Source organism: Rosa rugosa, chromosome 4 (assembly GCF_958449725.1).
Source record: "Rosa rugosa chromosome 4, drRosRugo1.1, whole genome shotgun sequence".
Taxonomy (NCBI): Eukaryota; Viridiplantae; Streptophyta; class Magnoliopsida; order Rosales; family Rosaceae; genus Rosa; species Rosa rugosa.
Window position 1 is genome coordinate 45981691 of NC_084823.1, and position 15078 is coordinate 45996768.

Sequence of the window (15078 nt, forward strand, 5' to 3'; positions counted from 1 at the left end):
TATTATTTGAGTTCTCATCAACCAAACACCATGTTAATCAAGTATAAAATTATGAGTTGAACATTTAACCAAAATTATATCAGTAGTTTCTTCACAATGGCAGAACTACAAAGTTGTCATTAGAGGGGCCAAACAAATTAACAATTACAAAGTTTTTTCACCTGTGATGTTTTATATTAGAAAATAAATGAATTAATCATATCTCTTAGAAAAAAAAATTAACTAAAAAATGGGATCCGTTTTAAAAACATTTAATTTCATTGATTTTGAAATTCTAAATATTATGGTTTCTAACCTCATTTAATTACAATTTATATAAGGAAAAATTAAATTAGATAGTTTCTAACTTTATTCTTGTATTAAATTAGGAAGCCATGTATAGAAATTTGCTGTGTTTATCTAACAATTTATACATAAATAGTTTAATTTATGAAAATATGACTATTTCTTTTTCTTCTAATGCATAGATGTCTATTTTGGTCATTTAACCTACCTACAAAATCTAATTTGAAATATAAAATAATAGGGATGTGTATTAAGTGATTAGGGGTGTGTATTTAAAATTTCTCATATATAGATGTCTATTTCGGTCATCTGACATATATATAAACTTTTATTTGAAATATTAAATAATAGGGATGTGTATTAAGCAGTTAGGAGTGTGCATTTAAAATTTCTTGTATCCTTATTATCAAAACATAAACAACTCATGCAATATTCAAAAGGTTTTTTTGGATAAATTGGTAATAATAACCTTTAAAATGATCTTTAGAGTATGCTATGTGTAATTAATGCTGGGAAAGTATGAGAGAAAATGACCATGGATTGTGGGAGCATCCACTTTCCTCCTTATTTTTCCTTCATGCTGGAAAATTGTTCATTTCCTTGGGTGTGCCAAATGCAAGAAAGGATAAAGTTTCTTTGCCCAAACTTTCCATTCTACAAACCAAACGAGGCCTAAGAGTAAGGAATACGATGGCAACATGCTTTTATGGGGTGGAAACACCGGCTTCAAATTGAGACATTTGCAAATTACAACTAAACTGAGAAATTACTTGATGTGTCACTTGTTTTGCTTCCTAACAAAGTACTCAGTTACCTCGTTTATTTTTATTTTTATCAGAATGAGTCATGTACTCATGTTCATTGCAATTTATTATCACTGATTTTTCAATAATTATATGGTTTTAGAACCTCAGAGAAGTATAAAATTTTCTTTCATATGTTTCCATAGTCGGATCCTAGCCAGGGACGTAGCCACGTGATGGGCTGGTTGGACTACAGCCCAACTCAAAATTCTTCCAATCTTTTACATAGTATAAGTGTGCTTCTTGAATAATACTCTAACTTTAGTTTAGTTGGTAAAGTGACAAGCACTTTTAACTCTTTCTAAAGTGAAGACCTGGGTTCAAGTTAGTCTCCTAAGGTTGTTTTCTTTGTTATTAGCCTATATCATTACTTTCTTCTCTTTAGTTTTAGTTTTTTTTTTTGTTCTCTCTTCCCCATTTTCTCCTCTTTTTTTTCCCTTCTTTTGTTACAACTTTTCTATTAATTTTTCCTATTAGTATTTTTTTTTAAATTTCTTCTCTTAAAGGCAAATTTTGTTTTTTTTTTTTCCACATTTTGTTCTCCCTTTTTTTTTTTCTTTACTTACAACATTCTCCATTAGTTTTTCATCTAAAATTTAGTGTCAAAATTTATCGAATTATTATCGACAAAGAAAAAAAAATCTTGTAAGCAAGCCTTAAATTAGCCCACCCCAAATCTAGATCTTGGCTACGTCCTGTTCCTAGCGCATGTCCTAATGTATACATTTGAAGACGACCAAGGATCGTTGAGGTTAATTGGATACCTCCAATTATGGGCTGGGTGAAGATTAATACAAATGGTGCATGGCAACGTGTTTCGGGAAAAGCAGGTTATGGTGGAGTGTTTAGGGACTATCAGAGCTCTTTTATGGGTGCTTTTGCTTCTAATCTTGAGATTCCTAGTTCCGTCGATGCGGAGATCATGGAGGTTATTCAGGCAATTGAGCTTGCTTGGGTTAGGGAGTGGAAGCACATTTGGCTTGAAGTGGATTCAGCTATGGGACTCAATTTCCTTCATGCACACCATCTTGTTCCGTGGAGGTTCCGTGTTGCTTGGGTTAATTGTTTGCATCGTATCTCGCAAATGCAATTTAAATCTTCTCATGTTTTTAGAGAGGGAAATCAGGTGGTAGATGCGCTTGCTAATGTTGGTTTGTCATCGTCAGGCTTGGTGTGGTGGAATGAGGCTCCTCCTTTTCTTCCGGATCTTTGTTGACGAGACTCACTTGGTCTTCCCAATTTTCGGTTTATTTGAGTTGTAGTTTTCTTGTCGCTTTTAATCTGTTAATCGACTAGAGGTTAGAACCTCTTTAGCTTTTTAGTTTTTTGGCTAGGGGTATGGACAATGTCCTCCGTTCTTTTGTTTGTATCATCCAGCTCTTTTAATAAATCAAGTTGGGAGGCTATGCTCTCTCCAATCATATTTTAGCCAAAAAAAAAAAAAAACATTTGAAGACGGCCAAAAATCAAACGTGTATAGTGGAAGGTTCTATACACATATTATCATAATCTCAATTTACACTTTTTTTTTAAATAATTAAATAATGGATTAGGCTAATCTCAATTTACACTTGTAAAGACTAAAAGTCCTCAAAAGAAGTCATATCATTCCCATCATCCAGAAAATCAAGGAAAAAACATCAAAACTATCACGCGCTTTGCTCACAAATTTCAACCTCTCCTTTTCTTACCCATGTGATCAGACTCTCCAAACACTACATAAAGGTTCCATTCACCTCCCAAATTTGCCAGAGTTCATTACTCCAGTACCTTTAGTCGTAATACCAACATTCATTCTAGCTAGAGTCCAAAACAGAGAAAGATGGCTGAGAAAGACCAGCAGGCCTACGCATCAACAAATGGCTACACCAGATCAAATGATCACGAATCAGCCGGAACCACCTTCCAATCCGAGGAGGAGCTGAAACGCCAGAAGAGAAGGAAGTTGTTTATGTATATTGGTATTTTCATTGTCTTTCAAATCATAGTCATGACCGTATTCGGTCTCACTGTCATGAAAGTTAAGACCCCTAAGCTCCGGTTGGGTAACATCGAAGTCCAAAACCTCAACTTTACTTCCCAAACATCACCTTCTTTCGACATGACCTTCACAACGCAAATTAGAGTCAAGAACACGAATTTTGGTCCCTACAAATATGATAGTAGCTATGTCACGTTTTTGTACCAGGGGATGCCATTAGTGCAGGTTACAATTCCTAAAGGTAAGGCTGGGTGGCGTTCCACTGAAAAAATTGGAGCCACCGCGATTTTGAATTCCAAGGCATTGCCGAGTGTTTCAAATCTTGGCAGTGATTTAGATTCAGGGGTGTTGAAGCTGAGCAGCCAAGCAAAGATTAGTGGAAAAGTTGAGTTGATGTTTGTGATGAAGAAGAAGAAATCTGCAGGGATGAATTGCACCATTGAAGTTAATTTGGCAACCAAGGGGGTTCAGGCATTGGAGTGCAAGTGAAGGCAGCTTTTGTGCAAGTGAAGGCAGCTTTTGGTGTGTGTATGTGTTTTTTTTTTATATGAAAATGAGCTTTTGGTGTTGTTACTCATTAGTTCTCACTATGTTATTTTTTCCCGCATTGTACTTGTAAATAATATATAGAATTATAGGTTATCTTCCCTTTTGAATTAGTTTCTTAGTTCTTACTGTCTCACCTTAATAGTTAAAGTGGTACAAGTCTTCATTTTGTGACGGAATTTTTCATCTCCATGTGAGGTGATGAGATTTAATTAAATAATGAACAGCTGATTCCTAAATTGATTTTGGAGGTTCTATCTTCCTCATGAAGATTGTTTTTTCTCAAAAATAACCAAAAAAAAAAAAACTTGAAGTATCATTAGGACTATGCTTACAACATTGTTAAGAAAAAACTAATAAGAGTTTTAAAGATTTTGACTTTACTTATAGGAAATGATGACTTATTTTTTACCAATCAATGGAAAGAATAACAATGTAGTTGTATTATTCACAAGTGCAGGTAGTATCTTGGAGCAGATAGCAGTCTACTATTCAATAGTTCAATAAATCCACTAATTTTTTAATAACTTAAGTTTTAGGAATAAACGACAGCTATAATATCAAAACTCGAGTTTGAAAAGATAATTTGGGTTCAAAACTTCTATTGATATTATGATTTAACATATCACCAATTTTGGGTACTACACTTATAATGCCCAAGTTTTGAAGTCGAGTGGTGGTTAACAAATTCAGACATAATATATCTATTGAAGTTCAATTTGAAACTAACGATAGTTTGTATGACTAATGAAGTACATAATCCAACTTGCCCCCGAAAAAAAAAAAAAAAAAACTACACTTATTCGCCTTTACCGGAAAACAAACTACTCTTCTTCTAGTAACATGCATAAGATCAGATGGTACAACTTATAACGAAGAAAAAATGAGAAAGGATGCTTATCAGGACCGATACCAACTTGGGTAAGCATATTCTGCATGCAAGCCAACAAAAGCCATCACATCTTGGACTTGACTCGTTGTTCACATGCAACCCATGGTTCTTCTGCAACAAGACTGTAAGCCGCCCCCCAACAAAGTCTCCGTCTCTATATCTTCTGGTATAAACCGCTCATACGAGTTAATAAGTATACAAGACAAAAGTAATAATGTGCCTACCTTATCAAAACCCCTAATAATAATAATAATCAATCTCACAAGTCTCGCCTGGCCTCAAAGGTCCAAATCGGACAACGGATGCCACTGAAGGTTCTATCCATATAATACTGAAAATAATGACGATTCTCCAAAGCTTTCATATCAAAGGTGACGGTTCATGTCATGCCCACCATCTAGAAGTCAAGAAATTCAGGCCATACCAAATTACCAATTACCTCAAGCGCGTTTAACAGAAGCCCTATATCTATTATACTATTATAGTGTTATATGTCATTACATTCCAGGAAGCAAACTAGTGACCCATCACCCATATGGACGAACTGTACGGTCTTCCAAAACCCACTATAAATAAACACAGACACCCCACTACCATCGCCACCAAGCAAACACAACTTTCTTCATTCACAAGAGAGAGATTTTCAGTTTCAGTTTTCATTTTCTGAGAAAAGAAAGAGCTTTAAAAAAAAAAAACAAAACAAAAATGTCTGAGAAAGCAGGGCACGATGCAGAAACACACCCTTTCCACGCCGATGAAGAGCGCAAGCGCCAGAAGAGGATCAAGATGTACAAATACATCGGTATTTTCATAGTGTTTCAAATCGTAGTGGTGACCGTTTTCGCACTCACGGTCATGAAAGTCAAGACCCCGAAAATCCGACTAGGCAACATCTACGTCCAGTCACTCACAGCCAACGCCGCAACCCCCTCATTCGACATGAACTTCGCAACCCAAATCCGGGTCAGGAACCCCAACTGGGGACCTTACAAGTTCGAGGCCGGCGTAGTCACGTTCATGTACCAAGGTGTCCCCGTTGGACAAGTTTACATCCCCGAGGGCAAAGCTGGGATGAGGTCGACCAAGAAAATTGATGTGATGGTGAGTGTGAGCTCGGCCTCGTTGCCCGGGAACACAATGCTCGGGACTGAGCTGAACAATGGGCTATTGATGCTGACCAGCACGGCCACGGTGACCGGGAAAGTAGAGTTGATGTTGATCATGAAGAAGAGGAAGTCTGCGGACATGTTGTGCTCTATGGTGTTTAGTGTGGCCACAAACACTGTCCAGAATTTGGAGTGCGAGTGAAAATTAAACAGAGCACGCCTCTGATCCGCCTCCAATTTTTAGTTACTTTTAGATTGTCAATTTTTTTCTTTTTTTCTTTTTGGTAGTCTTGTATTTCTTATTTACGAATTCTGTCGGCTGATATATATTATATATACACATTATAGTTTGAACCCCAATTTCTGCCTTCTTTTAATTGTTCTTTTCATTTTCTGATATTCAAACGTGAAAATTACATGGCTACTGAAAAGTCTGCTTGGGACTGGGAAAATTTTGGGGTATGAAGTATGAACTGTTCTTTTCTTTCAGTTGTGAATGGTATTGGCTTTTCAGATTTTTTTTTTTTTATGATTGTTGCATAAGTCAGATAAAACTGGCCCAATATGTGGAATCATATATCATGAATTCATGATGACTTAATGTTTCGGGTCAAATCAAAACCTTGTAGTTCTTTTCTTTAATAATGAAAGTGATGGCAGTTTTATAATGAAATAATGTTGAAGATAATGCAGAATATATGAATGGCTATAGGAACTGATGAGGATACTTGAACAACCACCCGGTAAAAGTCCCACTTAGGACACAGAGGGCATATTTTGTAGACTAATAAGCTTCGTCTACCTGGTCTCAGAAACTGAATTTTGGTTCACTGTGAAAATTATTTCCTACCAATTATGTTAATTCTAAACCACTGTTAAATGGTAAAACAAATTAATGAAGAATTCCCTTGATCAGTTTGGAATAGTAAGGAAGAGTATGAAACTTATAAGTTACAATTTACAAAGTACTAATCGAAATTTTGCTTGAGCTGATTTGGTTTATAGTTCTTTTGATCACCACTTTCTTCTCTAGAAGCATGCACAATATCTAATTATTGTTTAAGGAAAAGAGAATAGTTGTGTCTTTCATTGATAATTTTTTTTTTTTTTTTTTTTTGAATAAATGTCAGAGCTTTCATTGATCATGGATTAAGCAATATGGGCAACGTCATATTGCAGTACATCAAGGATAACACTAGGAGGTCGCTGATGCCAAACCTCATTACAGATAGTTGAATCAAAAGCATAAGCAGCAAGCCTGTGTGCCACGTTGTTTCTAGTTCGCAACACATGCTGAATACGTGCCTGCGGCATACTACGCAAAAGAACCAAGATATCATCGACCAAAGCTCCTAGGTCATCTAAGTCATGGTCTTTGTTAAGAATTAGCTGCACTGCATCAAGGCAGTCACTCTCAATGGTGACACGTTGCAGCTCAAGTTCCTTAACCAAGTCCAAACCGCGTCTGATAGCTAGCAGCTCTGCCTGCTTTGCAGAAACCGTATGCTGCTCCATATGTGCAAAAGCAGCCAAGAACTGTCCCTGGGAGTTTCAGAGTACTCCTCCCACTCCACACTTTGGCAATTGAGGCACAAAAGCACCATCAACGTTTAACTTCACTCAGGTACTTACTTCTGGTTGCCAGTAAGGGTCTTTCATTGATAATAGGAACCCATATATATAAGAAATACAAGTACATAATCTTTTAATACAAGGAATCCTATTCTGAACAGAATTAGAAATTTAGAACATTCTCTCCTATTACAACTATAGAAAGTAATCATAGTTTGGTAAGGCACACATAATTCTGATATCCTTCAACAATTATCATATTAGATCATGGACAGAGCAGGAAACAAAAAATATCTACGAGTATAATTAATTATTTGAAAAAGACATATGGTACTTCAATTAGAAAAAGACATATGGTACTTCAATCCAAAACACTTCCTATCAGATACTGATTGATTTGTATTGAGGTACCATTAGTCTAAACTCATTAGTAAACAGTTCAAAGAGTAAAAGGACATGTGCAATAACTTTAAGTGGTCATGGTCATAAATCCAAAAAAATCTAAGATTAGTGGAATTTGATCTTCTTCGGAGTTCCGAGAGTAACCAATAGATCCCCAAAGCAACTCAGTTTGAGGGATAATTCCTTTGAGCTTGCATATCAGAATTGCACCAAACAGACTTACCTTCATTTTGAACACATAACCCGGAGCAGAGCATTAGCTTCTTTTTTTCTTCTTTTTCTCTCTTTTCCTTTTTTCCCTACAGAAAAAAAAAAGTATTAGCTTGATAGTTGACTAATTAAGCTCCTTTATATATTGGTTATACTTTTTGTTTGATTGATGAAGTCCTAAGCAACCTTCAAGTCTTCGTGTACCATAATCTTGCTTCTAATGAGGGACAACAGAACTAAACTACGCAGTCAAATTAAAAACCAAGAATCTGGCAAATACTATTCGCATGGTTCATAATCTCGACTATTATAAAAGATCCCAACACCATGTTCTAACTTTTGATTGGGAGATTTGGTCTATGCCAACGGATAGAACCGAACCTTCTTCTGATATTTTAATATCTTTATATGAATCAACTCATTGGGCCAAAAAGACCTAAAAGTCCTCACACAAAGTCATAGATATTCTAGAAGTCAACAATTCTCACCTTCGGACGCGTTTGGCGTCCGAATAAAATTCCTCCCCACCATGTCCAAATCACATTTTCCAGGAACTTCATTCACCCACATAACTTATTAAAATTCGCCAAACCCCAAATACACTATATATACCACACTAGTGTACCCTTCCATTCCATCATATTCCTCTACATTTTAAGAGAAAACAAAAGGCAGAGCAAAACAGAGGATACTTCCATTTCTTCATTTTTTTTCATTTCATTTCATATCAGAAAGAAAGAGAGAGATGGCTGACAAGAACCAACAAGTTTATCCTTTGGCTCCGGCTAACGGGTACGTAAGAAGTGATGGAGAGTCTTTGTCCGAAGATGAGCTCAAGCGCAAGAAGAGAATCAAGTGCTTTGCTTATATTGGTATTTTCATTGTGTTCCAGATCGCAGTAATGACCGTGTTTGGTCTCACTGTGATGAAAGTCAAGACCCCCAAGGTTAGACTCGGCACAATCACCATCACAGACTTCACCTCTTCCAATACAGCGCCTTCATTCAACACAACCTTCAACACCCAAATCAGGGTCAAGAACACCAACTGGGGTCCTTACAAGTTCGACCAAGGCACCGTGACATTCATGTACCAAAATACAGCTATTGGGACAGTCAATGTACCCAAGGGCAAGGCCGGGATGCGTGGCACCAAGAAGATCAACGTGAATGTGAGCTTGAACACCGAAGCATTGACGACCGCCTCTACCCTCGTCAGTGAATTGAACGGCGGAGTTTTGACACTGAATAGCGAAGCAACATTAACCGGAAAGGTTGAGTTGATGTTGATCATGAAGAAGAAGAAGTCTGCGACTATGAGCTGCACCATAAAAATTGATGTGTCCGGGAAGAAAGTCAATAGTTTAGAATGCAAGTGAAAACAGTGTCTTAGATTGTTTTCATTGCCCCTTGTTTTATATTTCTACGATTTTTTTTTGTTGTTCTTTATTTATGTGATCAACCTGCGTGAGTATCCATATACTTACCAAAACACAATTTTTTGCAGTTGTGTTTTTTTGTTATATACAGATTGGTAGTGCTATTGTTTCAAATTTGAACTTACTCTTGCTTCCTCAAGATTTTTCCTTCTGTTATTTTTGAATGTGATGTCTACCTTAATAATAATTATAATAAAACATGGGAAATATCTGATGCCAGATATCTCTAATAATGCAAATTGTTCAACTTGCAATCTGGCAATCATGGAAAACTAACAGAAAAGTTAATGAAAGTGTTCAAACTATTCTAAAAGTTAATGAAAGTGTTCAAACTATTCTATTTGAGATAGTGACCCTTTCCCTAAAAGCAATGGATCCAATTCAAATATGCAACGCTAACTTTAGTTGACTTGGTTTAGGTCATTTTACCTAATACTAGGAACTTGTCAAACATCCGTCTTGGATGAGATAAGATACAAGTTGTCCTACTTATGTGTATATTATTTTTTTCATTTAATATCTTTAAGTTGGGGGCAATATTTTGTTGCAAGACAATTTCACCCATTAGTGATTTGAGATATATAATTTCTTAAGAGTAATGTTAGGTGATTTATATATATATATATATATATATATATATATATATATATATATATAAAATTCTTGTATCTCATTTTATGTTGCAACTAATGTAGCAAAAGATTTAACATATCACAGATTTCTTATGAATCTTTAACAACGTAATTCTTGGGCAGCTACATAAATAATATTTGATTCGTTGTCCACTGTTTCATGAAAGGCATGGGCTGCCTGGACAATAATTAAATGGAGTTTTAGGTATAATATGTTGGCTTTGTAGACTGGAAAAGCCAAAGGATCTGTATTGTTTTAGTAGGATATGTAGAATGCTTTCTAAATCATCTTCTTCATGAATCATGAGTCATGACGTAGAGTTTCAGCTTGGCTGGTAGCACGATGGCAAGGTTTATTAATCCTCATATTAATCATTTAGTGGAGCTTTATATAATTTAATCACGAGGGTTGGCCGGGGAAGAAGACAGACCATATGCATTGCAAATGTGCAGAGAATCTTGATGAACATAACGATTAAATAAAAGAGAGCGACGGCCGAGGGGCTTAAGGACTTGTTTGTGTGTTTGATTCTTGAAAACTGAGAAGCTGCAGAATGCGCCATCACTAACAAATTGGTTCTTAGATTGAAGACAGTTTCCTGTAATGTTGAGAAGTAATTTGTTGGACTCTGGGCCTCACATGCATCAATGACTAAATTTTTTTTTTTTTTGGGTCTGGGACTAAACAGTGGTTTAAACCACAAAAGAAAAATGAAGAAATAACTTTTCAAAAAAAAAAATGAAGAAATAAAACGCCAATATTTGGACGAACAAGCCCAAGGCAGGGAGAAACCCTCCGCTTCCTTGGCCCAAATTTTAAGTATCTATCAGGCCTAGTTGTTATTGGCCCAAATTAATTGTATGGAAAAACCTTGGACGACCACTCGGCCCACTGGTGGTGACCGGTCATTCATCAGGCGGTGGTTGGTCAACGCTGTCTTGGAACGTGATGGGCGGAATGGTTCAGAAAATATATGACTGATTATCTAGGACCGGTTATCCATGTTAATAAGATGTTACGAGGAGTCTTGTGAATTCACTTTAAGAGCTTTCTATGGTTTCAGACATTTTTTTTTTTTTGACTTTTTTTCTTTTTCAAAAAGAGGATCAAAGGGTTTCACTCCTGCCCCCATGGTGACTCGAACTCATGACTTCGTACATAGGTAGTGGGTGCTCTAACCACTGAGCTAACACCACTTCGTCCTATGGTTTCAGACTTATTTTTACTCAACTTTGACCTTATCTACGGTAGAAAAGGGTCTTTTGGAGGAGTGTTAGACAATATAGTAGAATAACAACACAACAACTCAAACCATTAGAATAATAATATGCGAGAAAATAGAGAGATAGTAAGTGTTGATATCACTTATATTACATACCGCCAAGCATAATCAATGACCTCATAGGTGGGCCCCGCGGCATGGCTAGTCCCGCCTACAACATGCATCCGGTAGTCCGACACCCGAGCTACCTCGCTATGGTGGAGGTCGGCCGGTACCTTGCTAGGAGGCCACCCTCCTATGCTCTCCAAGAGGCTTCAAGAGAAGCAATATATGTATTATTGTCCCACATCGAGGATATGTAAATAGAGTGGGACTTCCCTTAGCTATAAAGGGAAGTCCTCCCCTTCTTAGAAAGGATGGATCCATGATCCCTATACTTGTATCACTACAAAGGTCACTTGGCCTCACTCATAGTAGAAATCTCTAAGTGGACGTAGCCTTGCCTCAAGGGCAAGGTGAACCACTATACATGCTTGTGTCCCTTTCTCTCTCTCTCTCCATCATGATCCACACTTAGTTCCCGTTCCGTATTCTTCAACAGAAACATTGGCGCTAGAAGGAGGGTCCCTAAGTTTGGGTAACGAGCCTCCGACCTTGAGCAAGAGTCATGGATGGGTACAACGAGTCATGTACGGGTACCAAAGGTCATCGGGTACATGGGTACATGCCGGACACCCCTCGCCCTCCCTAAGCCTCCGGTACTTTCACAAGTCAGCGGTACCTCCACTCCCAAGCCTTCTCCGGGACTCTCATGAGCAGGCGGGTACGCATAGGACCCCGTACCCTTACTTCTACAGCCAAGGTCCACTTTCAAAAAGTTCCCGACCGGGACTTGTTGAGAAGATCCCGATCTTGGTCTCCGGCACCATCAACTCCGAGACTCAACATCTCTGTCCCGGTGACTCGCCGATGGCTTCATCACGTTGAAGGTTCCCGGTACATGCTACATGCCCTCATCTCGATGTCCTCACCGGGTTCCAAAACTGCGGAGGCAGGCATTACTCGGTACACCCAGAATGACTTTCCAAGAACCAGCACTGTAGCATCAGAAACCAACACCGTTAGCATCCCGGTGACCCACCTAAGAACCATCTTTGTTCCGGCACCGAATCATCTTGGTTCTGACACGGGCAGCTCCAGGATTCCAACCGTAGACCCGCTATGTCTCGTCCCACCCATTGCGATCCTATCGGTACTGCAATTGACCCTCCCCGTGAGCAACCTCCACCGGTAATTAGTCTAATCCAAGATACCGGATATCCTCAATATAATCCCTGAGCAGCTTCGACACGACCCCGGTCAAGGATCCATCTTTCCGGCACTTTGAGTACTCGCACACCCTTCTGGGACCTTCGACTTCTTCCCTACCGGGATCATCATCATCATTGTTATGGGTTGTCAAGCGCCCTCCGGTACTCGCTAATCCAGCTCTCGATACTCGGTGGTTTACACCTTTGCATAATCTTTGGCGACTTCTTGGTCGAGCGGCCTCCGATACTCGCTACGCTTTCTCGGTTCATACCTGGCACCGGTACTCTACCGACACAACAATGATAGCTACCGCTAGAACTTCATTGCCTCGGTTCAAACAAAGTAAAAACCACAGCTTTCCGGTAACGAGAGCGCTCCACAGTCCCAGCTGCCTTCACCGGTACCCTTTACCTTTACCGGTACCCTTGCCATCACCGATAACAGCAGACCACCGTGTCAACTATCATCGGTACCAGCTACCGAACCCGGAGATGAGTACCATCCGCCTGTCTCCTTCACCAACTCTTGCTGTCTTGGGCATTAGAAACCCTCCGGGATCCAAAAAAAAAAAAAAAGAAGGGGCGCATATATATTTACTCAGTACACCCACAGCTTCGAAGCTCACAGATACCCGTTTGGGATTTTCCGGCTCTAGCACCAGCTGTGATGCCTTTGGAGTGGCAACGATGCCTTCATATTCAGTCTAGCCATACAAACTTCTACAACAGAAGGACATATGAAGACTTCATGACTTGAAGCCGCATCCCGGTCTCAGTGCTTCATCCCTTCTGGTCTCTGAGAAATCTTCATCCAGATAAGTGATCTTCAGCATATTCTTTTTTATCAGACAGATGCCTGCACTATTTATGAGTTTTATATGCTATTGCTACGGTTCTAAGTCATACACGTAAAGCATGCTTACAACAGTACGTATGCATGAACCCCCCCTGAGACCACACGCTTATCCAATTAGGTAGGTCATACAACTCTTGCATGACAGCTGTGAGACGGCTAGAGTGGTATATGTGTCAAGCATGTCTTGCTCTCGCAACGTGTACACTTGCATAATACTGTTGCACTCCAATCATGCAGTTAGTCTTTAATTAACAGTACTTTGTACGCCACACATTTGCATGGAATCAGCCAATTAAGTACAATTGGTTTACTCATATATGTGGTCTGACCACACAATACAAACATGACACCTCAAGTTCACCGTATAATTGTTGCTACTTACCTTGCCATGACTACCCATGATTATTATGAACTTGTGATCAGTATATATCTGCCATGCACCAACTTCTTATTCTTAAACAACTGCACAAGCATTTTCAATTAAACAGCTTTGGAAAGTGGCATGACCCAGTGTAGAACTTCTCTACCACTTGAAACATCATGCGTGTTACGGGTATACACATGCTAGCATACTACCGGTACCATGAACATCATGCATACACATGGTATGCCAGTCCACAAACCCACTATGGATCATTCACCATTGCATGGTGCATATCAGTTCAATCATGACTCTTGACGACTCTTATCTACAACAAATTAATGCATGCTGATTTTTCACATGGCCAACACGCCAGCGGGCATCACAAGATTATTTGTCTACATAGTATTGTATACTTGATTGCTAGGTAGTAAAGCCTATTCCATGATGACCACCGCCACATCCTCATATGCTATACAAATAATGCAATACCCATCTTAATTATGTGAAGTATGATTACTGGTGCCCCACTTTCATGCAAAACAAATTTTTGCTAGTCAGTACATTGTGTTTCTCATACTTTCTCCATGAAAAGGCATACACTTCAATTACTTGTATTTGATTGATCACAGTAATATGGATCACTAATTGTTCCTCACCATTTTTTTTTTTTGTTTCTTTTTCTTTTCTGAGGAGGACGAATCCCTCCCACCGAGCCCATTATCAGTCAATTACATCAGAAGGATCTTATTTTCTTAAGAAAAACATGGAATCTCATGTTTCAAACAATTCCAATATCTTACTACTTTCGATCGGTTCCAGATAAGTTCTCACTTATGCTTTTCACTTTGAGCAAATGTTATACTTTACATGCTTCAAATAACGATTTCTATAATCTAAGCATGCCTACAAAATGTGATAATTTCGATATCATATCTATTATGCCTATGTATTAATGTCAAATGTTAATTTAATTGCAATCCAATTAAATTGCTACATATACACATGTGACACTCACTAAAATAAATGCAACATGCATCTCATAAATCCTCGCCCCGAGCGCGGTACCCCCAAGGGGTAAATCAAGGTCATATCATTACATAAACCCTCTCCAATCGGCGAGGTACCCCAACGGGGTTACAAGGCTACAACCATCATTCTACCCGGGGCCACGCCACCGGGTAAAGGAGGCCTACAAGTCCTCATTCAACCCCATTGGGTTAAGGAGGCTCAAACCCTCACGTGACCCCACCGGGCCACGCTGTACAAGCCCTCACGCTACCCCATCGGGTACCCGAGGCACCAAGCCCTCACGCTACCCCATCGGGTACCGGAGGCACCAAGCCCTCACGCTACCCCATCGGGTACCCGAGGCACAAAGCCCTCACGCTACCCCATCGGGTACCCGAGGCATCAAGCCCTCACTCTACCCTATCGGGTACTAGAGGCATCAAGCCCTCA

At 38.9% G+C, this 15078-nt stretch overlaps 3 protein-coding genes across 3 annotated transcripts; all 3 read left to right on the top strand.

Annotated features, from left to right (window-relative positions):
• Nucleotides 1-2910: 2910 nt before the first annotated feature.
• On the top strand, nt 2911-3558 carry LOC133744900 (uncharacterized). Its single transcript, XM_062172927.1, has one exon. The coding sequence runs from the start codon at nt 2911-2913 to the stop codon at nt 3556-3558; it is 648 nt and encodes a 215-aa protein (XP_062028911.1).
• A 1480-nt stretch (nt 3559-5038) lies between these two features.
• LOC133743060 (uncharacterized) lies at nt 5039-9359 on the top strand. The gene has a single exon (XM_062170796.1). The coding sequence runs from the start codon at nt 5213-5215 to the stop codon at nt 5813-5815; it is 603 nt and encodes a 200-aa protein (XP_062026780.1). The 5' UTR covers nt 5039-5212; the 3' UTR covers nt 5816-9359.
• On the top strand, nt 8543-9175 carry LOC133744901 (late embryogenesis abundant protein At1g64065-like). Its single transcript, XM_062172928.1, has one exon. It carries the CDS (start codon nt 8543-8545, stop codon nt 9173-9175), a length of 633 nt encoding a protein of 210 aa, XP_062028912.1.
• Nucleotides 9360-15078: the final 5719 nt, after the last annotated feature.

Bases quoted from the DNA above. Each gene is read 5' to 3' on its own strand.
- LOC133744900 (XM_062172927.1), top strand. From the start codon at position 2,911: ATGGCTGAGAAAGACCAGCAGGCCTACGCATCAACAAATGGCTACACC.
- LOC133743060 (XM_062170796.1), top strand. From the start codon at position 5,213: ATGTCTGAGAAAGCAGGGCACGATGCAGAAACACACCCTTTCCACGCC.
- LOC133744901 (XM_062172928.1), top strand. From the start codon at position 8,543: ATGGCTGACAAGAACCAACAAGTTTATCCTTTGGCTCCGGCTAACGGG.